Genomic DNA, 15314 nt, shown 5'->3' with positions numbered 1-15314 from the left:
TAACGAACTCTATCATAAATAAAATAATGTTCTCGTACTCGTATTTACAATGTTCTGGTCGAATCTTTTTAATCTAATTGAAAATACAACTTTTATTTTTATTTTTTGTTATTATAATTTAATGCTTACATGAAATTTTGTTATTTATCGAGCTTTAAAATTTTCTAGAATATACTTAATATATCATCATGTTCATATTCAAATTTATTTTCAGGACCTATTACAAAATCTCTCAACGAATTAGTATTGAGGATTAACAGTGAGGATGCTGTAACAGAAGGACTTGTCAAATTTAATGCATTCATTCTGGGTTTACTAAAGTAAGCAAAAGATCTTTTTTACGATACTTAGAGTGGTAAAAAAACTGGCGATATACCTGTAAAGTGGCAATCGTCGTCTATAGACATGAACAACACCATACACAGCATAGATAACATTGCATTCCTAAGGGCTTTGTTCTTGCGGGACAGAGGTACCCAAGCCGCAAAGTACAACGTTTCAATGTCTTAATACCAAATACTGTTTAACTAAGAATATTACTCGATGATAGTTCATATTACTCATTTATTTTATTATTATTATTTTGTTGTTCTAGAGATCACAATTTAATTTATAATATATCTAACTTCTTTATTGCAGTCAAATTTTAAATTATAGTTTAAAATGTTAACATAAATTATAATTTCTGTAAACAGTGCACAATCAGTGGATGCTTGGGTATCATATGTACGAACTAGAGAATCGGTTCTAGCCAAGCATTACGGCCCTGATTCCATCATGCTCGCTGGTTGCGTCGGTGAACCACGCTGCCGAACACTCTTGGATACCTTATTGGCCAGTTTAGAACCCTTAAAACTTCTACCATTCTCCCTGGATCTCATGTTTGAAATGCGAGAACTTCACCGAAGTTTCAAGAAGATCGAAAGTGATATGCGTGCTGCAAGTCGGGTAAGTAAAATTTATTTAAATATTATTCACGTTAGGGGTAGTATAAGACAAAACTGAAAGCACAATGTTCCTATCTGATCAATTCCCTTCGGGTAAGTTACGATGACGTTTGTCCGTGTATTAAAACTGCTATCACATACCCGACTGCCGCCTACCTGTGCAGACATCGCTTTATTTGCATTTTATTGTTTACTGCATGTGCTTACGGATCACTACTCACAGCGTTCTCGATAGTCTATGCGGGGTTATTTTAGCATTTGTGTTCGTGCACAGCTTCCATAAAATGCAAATAAACGAAGTTCGATATCGTAAAGATATTTTGTCAAGGTTGAATCCCATCGAACTAACAACGAATAGCATGATGCATGATCCTAAAAGACTTTAATATATTTAACAGCCCACTTCGATTAACACTCCGCCACTAACACTGAATCAGCGGAACTTGCTGAAGCTGGTCCGGTCGATGCAGTCGAGCGGGGTCTCGAGCGACGATTGTCAAACTAGCGTCATAATGAGACAAAAAGAGCCCAGGCACAAGGAACCGTCCACACCCGATCTGTTGAACGATTCGGCGAATGTCAAAACTACAGTCGAAAAAAATAGACCTCGATCATGTGTTAACCCTACATCAATCGGTTACGATATATGCCCGAATAACAGTAGGATCGAGTTAGAGACGAACCGCAGATGGTCTGGAGTACAACTTGGCTCAAAACTTATGCAGGCGTTCGATCGGCTCGTTTTCGATGACAGCGATGATTACACTGATAGTCTTGAAAACAATAAAACTACCGTTAAGACAACCGGCAATGACGCGAAGGTAACTTCACGGGGCTTTATGTGGATCTTGTCGTGTGTGCTTAGTTCCGTAGCCTATGATTTTACAACGATTTTTCTAGTAGTTCCAGCGACTATTTTGATGTTGTTGATGCTTTCCAGCTTTTAACATTTTATTTGCGAATTATATTTGCTTTTGTTTTTCAGTTCGTCATTGTACGTGTGTGTTTATTTCATTCTACATTTTATATTGTATCGTATATAGATTGTTTGAATAAATATTACTTAGTCATGTTGCATGCATGTTTATTTTGAAATAAAACGACTAATACAATAATAGTAGGTACTTAGCTATGTAAACCAATATTTATTTATTATAAAATTTTATTACAAATTTGTATGAAAGTTTGTAAAGATATTTAGATTTTTTCTCATAATCACGCTTCTCGACGAATTTAAATGAAAAGTGCATCTATTATATACGATATCCTAGAATACTCTTACTCTAATACACACTAGCGATTTAGTAGATTACGACTAGTTCCTATACTCATACTATAATTAAAATTACAATATTATTAGAAAATACAAAATTTAATTAAATTTTTGTTAGTCATCCCATAAAAATCGAAACGACAATGAATGAAATTTTATACATAGATATATCATAGTATAAGGAACTGGAAAAATCTGCAGTTCTGAGGGACATATTACTCAATTTAGTCACGTTCATTGGACGACTGGTAGAAAACAATTTTCTATATTACCATGTCCTTAATTAACACATGTATAATTTTATAACTAACGGGCAATGCCCCAGAATATAACTAGTATTGTTATAAAATAAATTTTATGTGTTTCAGTTGGAATGTAGCGGAGAAGAGCAATGGCGGCCGGGATCAGCTGGGAGCGGTGCTAGCGGTAACACTGGCAACGGTAGCGCAAACTCTGGGGGCAAATTCAGACGGTTGCAACTTAAATGGGAGCTACTAAGTAATGCTGAAAGTCCCACCACTCCGTCAGGTAAGAATAATTCTTAACATTAGTTTTGTAGCGACTACTATTGTTACTTTACAGGCATTGCAACACTAGCGCACAACGCTACTACGCAGTTAACAGTTCGATAGAGTTTGGAACATTACTGCGCAGTTAAAATTATTTATTGTCGCATAGGCATTTTTATCCTATATTCCTATTATATTAGTAAGATATTACCATTTATTCACGCAATACATATATATATATATATATATATATATATATATATATATATATATATATATATATATATATATATATATATATATATATATATATATATATATATATTGACATTGTAGACTTTTAATTTATAACATCCATGCTTTCAATATATTTTTATATATTTTTATATATTTATATATTTGTGCACCTTAAAATGGTAAATAAGTAGTCATCTTGACTTATTTTTACTAATGTGAGTTTTATAGTTTAGTAGGGGGTATACAGGGTCAAATCAAAATTATTAAGCATCCTTTTAAGGTACTTTTACAAGTGAAACAAAATATTTTCACCATAGAGACTTGCGCCGGCAAACAACGAAAAGTTTTTAACTAGAGATGGGCAATCCACCTGGGTGGGTTTAAAGTCTGGTGGGTAAAAACCGGGTGTTTTGGGTTTATTGGGTTTAAACCCCATAAACACCCAAATTTTTGGGTGTTTATGATTTTGTACTTCATCATCGTCATCTCAGCCGCAAGACGTCCACTATACTGGACATAGACAATATTATTATGCAGCCTACAGAATAAAAAACTTTTAATTTGATTTTGAGTTTATTAAGAAAGAGATGAAAGTAAAATGTAAAACTACAGTCAATCACTGTCAGATTCAGAGTTATTACAAGCGATGAATTGTATAGGTTCGATAGGCTCTATTTCGTCTAAACTGTTATGTTCATTTACTTGCTCAATGAAAGCTTCTAAGGTATTTTCTTCATTAAACTGAATGTCCTCGCATTCAGCTTTATGTTTAAGATTCCAGTTATAACAAATGAATGAAATTTTTTCAGTTCTTTCAGTTGTAAGTCGATTTCTTTTGTTATTATGTATGTAGCCTTGGATACTAAAGGAACGCTCAGTGGCTGCCGAAGTACAGGGAGCTGATAGAATACGAATCGCTACTTTGCTTAACTCAGTGGAACCACAAATACCTTTCCACCATATTAGGGGCTCAATGCTATCTAATGAGCTCCATACAAATCCTCTGGCCCAAAAGTTTTCTTTAGCTTTATAACACGCCAAATCTGCCATTACATTTGACAAACTTAAGTGTTGGCTTAAATTGTAGATAAACTCCATACCCTTAAGTTCTTCCTCTTGAGTAAGTTCGACTCCTAGAGTCCTGGGGTCTAGAATATATGCTGCAAAATGTATTGGCCTCATTGCCATATTGCATCTTGAAGATACTGATGTTAGAATCTGCTGTTTGCTTTCTTCGCTCAATGTCGAAATCTCATTTAATGCAAAACGTATCTTAGCTTGTACATCTCTAAATGTAATGTATGTGCGATGCAAACGATTCTGGTCGCTCTCTAAGTAAAATATGCTTTCAGTGACTGGTTCCAAAATACTTATACATTCCCCTGTCTTCGTCCAGAAATCATCACTTAGAATTAAATCTTTAATATCTCTTGAAATTACCACATCTTCTCTAACTGTTAATATTTGCAAAGCTATCTTATTTGCTTTCAAACTTTTTAACGAAGTAACATGACTTCCCCATCTTGTAGCACAAGGCAATTTTAGTGTTTGTGTAGAATCTTCACCCTGCCTTGATTTTATCAACAAGGAACTTAATCGTTGACTCCTTTTAACAGTTTTTATTATATTTATGGCTTGCATAATAAACACAGTTACTTCTTGTATCTTTACAATATCTTGGCACAACAAGTTAAGGATATGTGCACAGCAACCGAGAGGAACAACATGTGGATATTTGAGTTTTGTTAATTCGAATGCCTTTTGTATATTTCTAGCGTTATCGCCAATAAGTACAAGAAACTTATTTGCTCCATACACTTTCATTACTTTTTCAACTTCTTGGCTAAGGTATTCACTAGTGTGAGGATTACTTTCTGTATTCAAACTTTTAACGTATGCAGGTTGAGGTTTTGATATAAGAAAGTTTATTATTCCTTCATTTCTTAAATTAGACCAGCCATCGCACTGAAGGTGTAAGTAACTACAAGCATTTAGTTCCTCATTTAACTCAAAACGCATTTCTCTATATATTTTATCTAAGTATTTTGTCGCTAAAGCTTTACGTGAAGGTATTTTAAATTTTGGTTGCAATTTTTCGAAAAATTGTATCCATAAAGGATGTTGCACCATCGATAATGGCGTCCCTGTTACAAATATAGCTCTCGCTAATTCTGTTTTTATATGATCATCGGTGTCTTGAAACTCAGCATTTATTGTAGTGTTAGCAGACGACGAGGGGCTTATAAAAGAATCATTTGTCTCTATCTCTGACAGTCCAGACATTTTGGTTTTGGACGAGCTATCTTTTATAAGTTTCATAGAGTCTTTTAATGTTTCTGGAGATTTTGGACAAGTGATAAGATGTTGAAGCATTTTGGCAGCATTACTGAATTTGTAGACCTTATTACAAAGCTTGCAAGAAACAGACTTGTTTGGTAAAGTACGGTAGTGCTCCCATATGCGTAAATCTTTAGGTCTCCCCATTGAACCTAAAAAAATGAACGATGATTAGTTGGTCTGACGAAAATTCAACAATAGAGTGCCTATTTTTTTACAATGATTATTTCTTGTTATTTACAATAAATTTATTAAAAAAATAATAAAATAAATACAAAAAACCTTTGTAAAATTACATCTCCTCGGAGGATTAAACGCAGACGCTAGTTTATTATCGTATTGTTCTGTATTTTTCTCAGCAACTTCTTTAATTCGATTAGGTACTTACGCATATTATGTTAAAAATAAATATCTAGTACACATCTTAGGCTATCCACCATTATTATCCAATGACGACTCTCAGCTAACTATGCACTATCATCCAAAATAAACGTGTATGGAAAATTTTATCCCAGTCGGTTGAGGATTGAGGATAATTGCATCAACATACGAACATACCTACATACTTTTATTTACATAACGCAAGCTAAATAAAAGCTTGTAATAATACATCTAATTTTAAGTTAAAATTGTTAAGTGATCATGATATAATTGTATCATTCAAAAATCCACTTACCTTTAATTATTTCTTGTTAAGTATAAATATTATTTCAAATCTGCTCCCTTAATATGCACTTTTTTACTGCTTTTCCTACCTAACACGTTACCAGGAAGTCACGTTACCAGAGTCAGAGTAATAGTGAACACGTTTGACAGTGATTGTCGTCGCCTCATATTCAGCGTCGACGAATAGGGGAATCCCCAGTCATAATGTATTGCATGCGTGGCGGTCTTACTTCAAATCCATAAACAAAGAGATAATTACAGAACTCGATACTAGATGGCGCTGTTTTTGTTTGAAGAAAGTTTGCGGGCTAAAATACATAGAATTTCATCAATGACTTCCACAAAGAACAACATTTCTGTTTTTTCTAAGTCCGTATCTCTTCCGTATATTTCATAAGATATAAGCTTGGGCTACATTGTTATGCAACGTGATTTTGTCGCTGTCTTGCTAGCAGGGTTGACAGATATACGATTTAAATCGTACTCATACTATTATTTGTCTATTTTTTAATGTACGATCGTAAAGATTATGATCGTAATTCGCACAAAAACATACGACTTTTTGGTTACCTGGCAACATTTTTATTATGAAACGAACATGCTCACATCATCAGTCACATGCAACAATTTATTGGGGATTTCCCCTTCACATCTGGCAGTCCTGCTTGCTAGAATATAGGTAAGTCAGCCACAGTTACTGACGATCGATATTTAAAGGGTATTGTTTTTGTGCTAAATATTTCATAAAAACGTTATTTAATACTTTGTGGATTATTAATTTAGTTGATAATCACTGGAAGTAAAATGGATGCTAATTTGAGAGATCAAGATCTTCGTATAAAACAGTTAATAAAAGAAAATCTACGTAAGTACTCTTTTTATACCTAGGTAGGTAAGGTATAATAAACACAAAAGGTACTTAGATCGCGTGTGTTCGAAGCATTTATTCTAATAAATTTAATTTAAAATTGTAGAAAGAAAAAAATGTCTGCCAAGCCGTAGCCGAAGCCGATCTCCAAATATATTTGGCGATAGTGAGACCCAGTGTCCAGATGATTTACCCAGCGTCGTCGCAACAAAGAAAAAAACGAGGATAAAGTAAAAGAAAATTTACTGAAAGAAGAAACAAACTGTTCTAAATGCTTAATTTATGGAGAAGAGGATAAAAGAAATGAGTATTTCGGACTGTTAGTGGCTCAAGAATTTAAATATATACGGCCATGTGTGCGAACGAGGTGTTATGAAGAAATTTTAAAGTATCTACGGGAAGCAAAAGGCCAACATGTTGATCAACTGCAACATGAAAACACTGAAAATTAATTACTTTCATTTTATTATATATAGATTTTTAAAATTTCCTGAAATATTATTAGTTAACGTTTTATTTAATATTGTAGAATTGATCAATACAATTTATAAAAATAATTTATTGGTATTACTTACATATTTTCAAAAAAATACGTAAAAACCTATTTTTTTGGGTGATTATGGGAGTTTATGGGTGTTTATTGGGTTTTTACCAAAGCACCGGGTTTAAACCCGGTGCTTTGCCCATCTGTATTTTTAACCTTCGTTAATTATCGTTTTAGTTTGATTAATTCATATATGACATCGGACATTTGTGAACTAATAGTTACGAATCAGGAAACTACTCGCAACTAATTGTATTTTCCCTATTCTGAATTTATTATAGCCTGTTAAGACTAGAATAGGCAAACTAAAACGTATGTTATTTGTAAACTTGAAATATAAACACGAATCTAACCTTTGACAGCATATTCACACATGTGATTAATATTTACAATCTTCATCAGCTGTATAAATATAGAGCTGTTGAAATATGAAACGCAGTTACGATGTTTATAAAAGTAATGACACTACAATGATGGAGTTGATACACGCCAACAACTTAACTGCTCAAATATAGGCAATTTTGAAGTCAGTTAAAATTAGATAAATGCCTATAACTTGTGTATTTGTATCTCCAGCACATATAACAAAAATAAATATAATAATATACAGAGGTATAAAAAAACTTAAATTATGTAATAATTTTCAGGTGAAACTTCACCAGCGGCCGCTAGGGGATCAAAAATTCCTCGGCCCGTGTCTTCACCAGTACGACCACAAGTACCTACGCTTCAGTCGCCAGCAAAGAACACCCACCGGTTAGTGTAAAATATAAATTGCTTATAATTAGCGATATAACTATTTCTATAATTTTAGCCATCATCTATAGAAGTTAGCAGTAGAAATTGAGGATATACCAGAGGGAGACTTTGTACAAAAGTCGATTGCCTGGGAACCTCTGTCCCATTCAGGTTTCAACTGTGAAGCAGCTGTGTTTGCATGGCTGTGTTTCGGTTTGAAGGGTGGGATATGGCGTGAATTTACTGGGTACAGAGGAATAACACCTGAGTCCTCAGGAATGGCAACGCATGGGAGAACGAATTAACAGTACTACTAACCTATAATAAAATTATGTCTCAAATACTTTTGTAACATAAAATTAGCATAAAAAATAGTTAATTTATATTTCTTTATATACTTTTTATACAGTGGTATACCAGTGCCAGTGCGTAAAGGCACGTCCCCCACTGCGGCACAGCCACGTGCCCCGTCCGCGCGACCCGCCGCCGCAGCTAGCACCACCGCTGGCAAACGGCCCCAACCTGCCAACAGGTGACTACAACAAACATATACCTACTTATATCGAAGGCCATATTTTTGTATTAAAATATATGCCTAGAAAAAATTATCTACATTTGTACCTAAAACGTATTTCAACAAAAACAAAACTAAAGCCATATTGTTTGTTTAGCAACGTTACACAACAGCGCGTGAGGTTAAAAATATTTTTATTTTATTTATTTCATTTAGAATAACAAGTAATTTTACAATTATACTTAAATCATACGAAATACATAGAAACGGGGAACATTGGTATAATGCTTAAAATTTTAAAAATACTCCCCGACGTTGTTAGTCGTATGTTGCGTTACGTATTTCGTAACATGTTCCTCGATCGTTGTTGTCTAATAAATACATGACTTTAGTTTGTTATTGAAAACACAAAATATTTTTATATTAAAAAATCAAGGTGACGGTTTATATGAACACGCAATTACGCTATACTTTCTACACTGTATTTTAAGTTTATATGTTTCTTCTCCTATGGTATATGTCTTTCTAGAACTTTGCGCCTTGTATGTTACGCTGGGCACTGATATTGGTGGTAGTTTTTCTTCTGTATAAATATTATAGTTGCTTTATATCTATGCACAATATCTCCAGAGTTACACCTGAAGTAACACCGAAGAAAATCATCGCGAACAAACCACGAGTATCAAACGAAGCAGTTGTTAAAAACAACAATACAAAGAAATCGCCGTATGTACAATATATACTATGTGAAGCAATTACCATAACATCACTAACAGCGCTGACGCATTTAACTTTAGTAATAACATTAAATTTATTAATACCATGCATGTAAATTTAACGAACAAACTGTATTTACAATATTTATATACCTATTAATTGCATGAATATCAATTAGTCAAAGAAAATGGTATCAAATGAATTGTTATCAAGTAAGTATATATTTACCTACTTACTATATACTCACGATAACGTTATGCACGTTATGGCGGAATAAAACAATACCTACAACATGTTTCTAGAAAAAATTGGTATAACACAATGATGAATGATAAATAGTGGTTTGGACACATTACGAACAGATCAGTCACTGGCAGGGAACACAGTATCTATGATATTAGACCATTTTTAATGGGTGAACTTGGAATGACTACCCCATCTACGCTATCTATATATGCTGGCAAGGTACCAGTGAAAGATGATAAGTAAGGATGAAAGCAGGTTAGTTGGGCCATTGTGACCAATTGAACAAGAAATAAACGACGGAATTAAAAGAATCGTCCTAATAGGGTTACTAGACCTCATTACTGGTGAAAAGAGATTGTCAATAATGGAGTCTAATAGACCTATTGCTAGCAATATCAGGTCAGGTTATAATCAGGTCGATTTCCATTGTAGTAAATGGTTGGATTCGTAATGATGGGCCAACTGATCCGCTACCAATCTGACTTATTATTTCTCACTGGTGGTCTATCGGCGTATACTAATAGTGTAGTCGGGGTTACTATAACATATTCACCTTTTAAAAAAACTCTTTACTAACAATTTGTTTCCTGCCCTAGTAAGCCCATTGATATCTATATAAAAAAAAAGTGTTTTTGTACACGAATGAGTAAGACATGAACGTTTGTGCAGAACGTCCCGCGTGGACCAGGCGTGGCAGGGCGGCGCGGCGCCGCGGCCGGCGTCGCTGCCGTACGGGCGCGCCGCCGCGCCGCCCGCGCCGCGCCGCGCCGCCTCCTCCTCCGCCGCGCGCACGCAGCGCGCCGCCAACAACCAGAAGCACAAGTGAGATAATGCAACTTCTTCCTTACATTTCCACGATCCTAGCCAATAACACCTTACATTTACTAAATTTTACAGGAATCGAAATAAAACACCTTTATTCTGAAAACAAATACATACGAAAAAGTAAATAAGTCAATGTTAATATAAATTCTCGATATATTGATTTAAAAACTCTATGTTATTACATAAAAAGAAGATAGATGAGTATGAAAAAATATATCTACAACCATGATAAATGTCAGTTAGGAAGTATTAGTGGTTAACCGTTAACTTGTATGTACTTGTACAGTAGTTAGACCTGGAAATAGTTATATAACCAGAGAGACTTCGCAGCAGAAATACTACTGCAAATCATATGCGAAGGTTAAGATATGAAATTACTGGGTAAATTATCATGGAAGAAATAAAGACTCGAATGAAAATCGCAGAATTACTATAGCCATAACTCCCAGTCCATACTAATCCATCCACGACCTGTCTTGTTTGTCTCTAAGATCTACATTTTGTTTTACCATGTACTGTAATTACGTAAATATTTTATTTATACAAATATAATTTATCTTTTACAGGTACGTGAGAACTCTATGGCACAGATTGCCGTCAGACTCCGGCCACTTAGCGTTTAACGAGGGCGAACGTCTACGGTTGATATTAGAAGTTGACGACCAATATCTCCTGTGCTGTCGAGGTGAACAGAAGGGCCTGGTTCCACGAGATGCTGTCTTGTTAGAGGACTTCTGATATTGGCAACCATAGCACGACTGGCAGCCGTGCTGGAGGCCGCTACGTCTAAATGGAAATTTCGGAAAATGAAAAGACGTGTTGTGATATTAAACAGTTTACTCTTTAGGGTTATCACCAAGTATTTTTGGATTTTTAAACAATTGAAACAGTGTCTCAAACATGTCACTTTTTGTTCTTTAAAAATCCAATTAAATCACAGTATTATTTTTAATCTTAAAGAGTAAACTATGAGTGTTGTAAATTAAGGAACATTTTGGTACCGAATCAGGGAAACAGTGACGTTCAGTTTTGTTAGAGACTATTTACTGAAAAGTAGAAAAAGTGATGAGAACTCTGCTGATCACTATCGATGTATATATTATATATAACTTTTTAGTCTTATTACTCGCCTCCTTCGTCGACTTTGACTGTATTTTAGTGTAATAAATTATTTAATTTCTACGTTACGTTCTTCATAATTAATCATCATTTCAGTTCTCGTATAGAATCTTCAACATCACTTAATGTGAATTCTCGCATTTCTCATTATGTAGTAAAATCTAGTCTTACGTTATAGGGCACGATGAAGTCTTGGACTGTACATACTATTACAAATAAGAGAAACACAAGTTGTGGAAAATTTACTGGTGATGGGGCGGTATTATCGCAGCGCATTTCATTAGCAGTAAATATTTTCTTCAATGCGATGTGATATAGATAATTATTTACATTATACTGTAAGGACAAAATCTCATAATCTTAAGGGCAAACTCCTTTTTATGCTAAATTAATCAAAATCACGTTGCTAAGAGAATGACACCCGATACTAATTCGATATTTAGATAAATTACTTCAATGTCAATGGATGTCTAAAATTACCCCTATAATGTTAGCGTTTATGTATCATAATGTTATACTTATTGGCATATAGTGTATTATACGTACATATTTATATTTTATAGAGCTATCCGCGTTGCTTTTTTCTCTAACTTTATTAATAGATAGGTATTGTTGTTGCGTGATACGTTACAGGTTACATATTTATACAATAGACACAATAAATCGAATCACCACGGATTCGTGCTTTAACTTACCTTTATGTATAACCGCATGCATCCTCTCCTGTAGCACCTTCCTTCCACGGTCTGTGGGTTTCGTAATACCTAGGAAAATAACTGTAGGTAGCTTTAATATTTAACATATTAACATACCCTCTACCACAGTTCTATCCTTTCAGCTGTCCTACATAAATACCATTCAGTAGCGGTGTTGGAGCTTAACACATTAGTCATAACTAAACGCATGCGCCTATCCACTTGCCACCTCCTCAGTCCAGCACATCGCGAAAATACACGCTAGAATTCAGATTTATAAAGCACATATTTGAATACACTTAAAACTCGTACACAACTGTAATTTTGCAACAACTACCGATCATTTAAAGATTTTAAAAAAGTTATTTTGCTTTCCGCTAGTTATTTGTAACGTTATTGTGATATAATAATCATATCACTGCATAAATGCGGGCCTGCAGAGAAAATGATATTTTGGTACGAATTTGTATTGCTCAAGTTGGAACAACAACATTATTCGATGATATGATATTAATATTCGCAAGTGAATAAATACTCTTAGTGTAACCTTTAATTATACTCATCGACTTTCAGTATTGGTTCATGTGTACCTATAAGATATTGTGTACATAATATTCTATGAGAATTATCATTATAATAGTGAAATTAGAGGTCAAAATTTGTAACAAACCTTTTGAATGCACGATACAGTTCCTCTCGTAGTCGGTCGTGCTATCGAGTCACAACGTTGGTGAAATTGTAGTTCGTATACCTATATTCGTAGTGTCAAAATTAATGTACGCGTATATACGAGTACGGTGTCTTCTCGAGGTGGACGTGATGTATTGAAACTTGCCAGTGTTAATAAATTAAACGATCAAGAGGCTCGTCGATAAATCTCATTATGTGTAAGGTGAGCATATGTTGACACAAATTAGAATTGTACAATAGACGTAATTAATACAATAATTAGTATACTTTAAATATTGATTGAATTGATTAGTTGAAATATTCTATTAGATGAACGTAACCGTATTGTGGATTTCCTTTTGTAAAATTGACATGTCATTACCATTTTAGAATTAATTCGCGCTTTGTGACTGAATGATGTGATGTGGCCTTTTGTATGTATATTAAAGTTATAATAATGTTGTTGTGTCGTGAAAGTGTGCGCTTGTTGCATCAGCCGGAGTATTCACTGTACGTCTACTTAACTGCGATTAGCATCGGGGAATGCTTCCACAAATTATTTATGTAATTATTATTATAATGGGAACTCCTAAATAGCCGTTAAAGTATTAGTCGAACAAACATGCCTTAAACAGTGTTGAGGTGAGCAGTGAGACCGCGATAGCTTCCACATAATCGCTTGGCCGTTAGTGTATCCTTTCACAGTAATATTTAGAGGAGTTTGTTAGTTGTAAGTTTTTATCAACAGTTTGTATTGTCGAACGATGTTAAAACAGGTTTTTTATAAGGTGACTTTATCTCCTGCGCGTTCGTTTTAAGATGTTGTTGGCTAAATATGGCGAGTCAGTTGTCCCTATCGGTACAAACCGTTAAGTTATTTTTAATATTATTACACGTAAGATTTTATTTATAATTTACGATCGGGATCAATAAGTTGAACTTGGGTTAAATTCTTTATTTTCTTAAGAAAAATAATATTTAAAATATAAATAAAAAAAGAAGCTTTCGTTAAGTTACGAAACGCAACGAACGACTGAGAAATTAATTCCGAATATAATAATTTAAGTTAACCTCGAGAATCATGCTAATTATATATTTCGATGAGACATTTTGTCAATCAATGTATGTATTGTTTAAAGATATTTTATTTGTATTAAGTGCCATAATTTAATGAATTAACATTGATAAATATTATTGTAATGCATAACCATGTACACCAATTAAACCAATATATAAAAGATATTATTGTTTTATTATCTACACCGCTAATTATGTAGTTGAATATTTTACTAAGGTAGAGTCAATACCAAAAGTCGATTAACACATTTACATTCGCAAAAATTTATACAGCGTAGTATACATATGTATTCAGTTCATTATGAACTTTTATATATAAAATTTACCGTTCTAGAGTTAAATAAAAACGTTTAAGTGTTTTGTAAAACTAAATATGAATTGACTTTTAATGTTGCTTCACCTAAAGAGAGACCGCAATTGCTCTGTATATGAAGCTATACGTAAATTCCTCAGTAGGAAAACCAGTAGGAAAATTAATGAAATAAATAACTTCTAGGTGGCATGTCAAGAAAAACCATAAACCAGTTTTTTAGTTAGACCTTCAGAAATATGAAAACTATTAATGCAGTAGTTTTTAAGTGATGTCGGTACAAACATACAGATTAACAAATAAAATTTCAAAAAAGGAAAATATTTTTTAACTTTTATATTTTTTATCCAACTTAGAATGGTAATCAAGCTGACGGTCCACCTGATGGAAAGTGGTAACCGTCGCCTATAGACATGAGCAGTACCATGGACATAATAGAGTATATTGTTTAGCCCATGATACTCCCATGCATTGCCATTCCTGAGGACTCAGGTGTTATTCCTCTGTACCCAGTAAATTCACTGCCATATCCCACCCTTCAAACCGAAACACAGCCATGCAAACATAACTGCTTCATGGTCGAAACACGAATGGGACAGAGGTGCCCAAGCAAACAACTTTTGTACAAAGTCTTCCTCCTATAGTTCTTATTAAGACCCCTTATATAATTTTTTTTTAATATCTACTAGTTTGAATCGAAGCATTTGACATTCTATTGTTTCCACCTACTCTAATGTGAAACAGACGTGACAAATATACATATATTATGTATGTATGTAATATAATTATATATCATTTGTGATTGTTATGCATTTGTGATGATTAGTAAGATAAGATTATGTTACATGTGAGATACACTGGAAAAAAATGCAATGCATAGATATTTACTTATTAAAAAATCTGTTTCTTTTTTAAAATTAATAACAACAATAACCTGATTGAGTATTTCTTTCTTTGTGTAGTTACTATAAAATTGTACTTAATTTACTAAAAATAAAAGCTGGATTTACTATTTCAGAATTA

General features: G+C 33.8%; 1 protein-coding gene across 13 annotated transcripts in view; it reads left to right on the top strand.

Annotated features, from left to right (window-relative positions):
- Positions 1 to 14144, top strand: part of LOC113519023 (uncharacterized) — a 96751-nt gene extending 82607 nt beyond the window's left edge. For 7 of the 13 annotated variants that reach the window (XM_052892751.1, XM_052892752.1, XM_052892746.1 and 4 more), the window contains 9 exons: positions 215 to 320; positions 696 to 948; positions 1346 to 1768; positions 2589 to 2748; positions 8029 to 8137; positions 8529 to 8651; positions 9264 to 9359; positions 10266 to 10418; positions 10988 to 14144. In XM_052892751.1, the coding sequence (XP_052748711.1) occupies positions 215 to 320; positions 696 to 948; positions 1346 to 1768; positions 2589 to 2748; positions 8029 to 8137; positions 8529 to 8651; positions 9264 to 9359; positions 10266 to 10418; positions 10988 to 11159 (1595 nt within the window). In that variant the 3' untranslated portion in view covers positions 11160 to 14144. The remainder of the gene's footprint in view (positions 1 to 214; positions 321 to 695; positions 949 to 1345; positions 1769 to 2588; positions 2749 to 8028; positions 8138 to 8528; positions 8652 to 9263; positions 9360 to 10265; positions 10419 to 10987) is intronic. The other 6 variants (XM_052892754.1, XM_052892745.1, XM_052892755.1 and 3 more) reach the window with 6 other exon arrangements.
- The last annotated feature ends 1170 nt before the right edge of the window (positions 14145 to 15314 follow it).

Source organism: Galleria mellonella, unplaced genomic scaffold (assembly GCF_026898425.1).
Source record: "Galleria mellonella isolate WM207_F2 unplaced genomic scaffold, CSIRO_AGI_GalMel_v1 utg165, whole genome shotgun sequence".
NCBI classification, from domain to species: Eukaryota; Metazoa; Arthropoda; class Insecta; order Lepidoptera; family Pyralidae; genus Galleria; species Galleria mellonella.
Note: the sequence above shows the minus strand (reverse complement) of the source record. Positions and strands in the feature narration are given on the sequence as shown.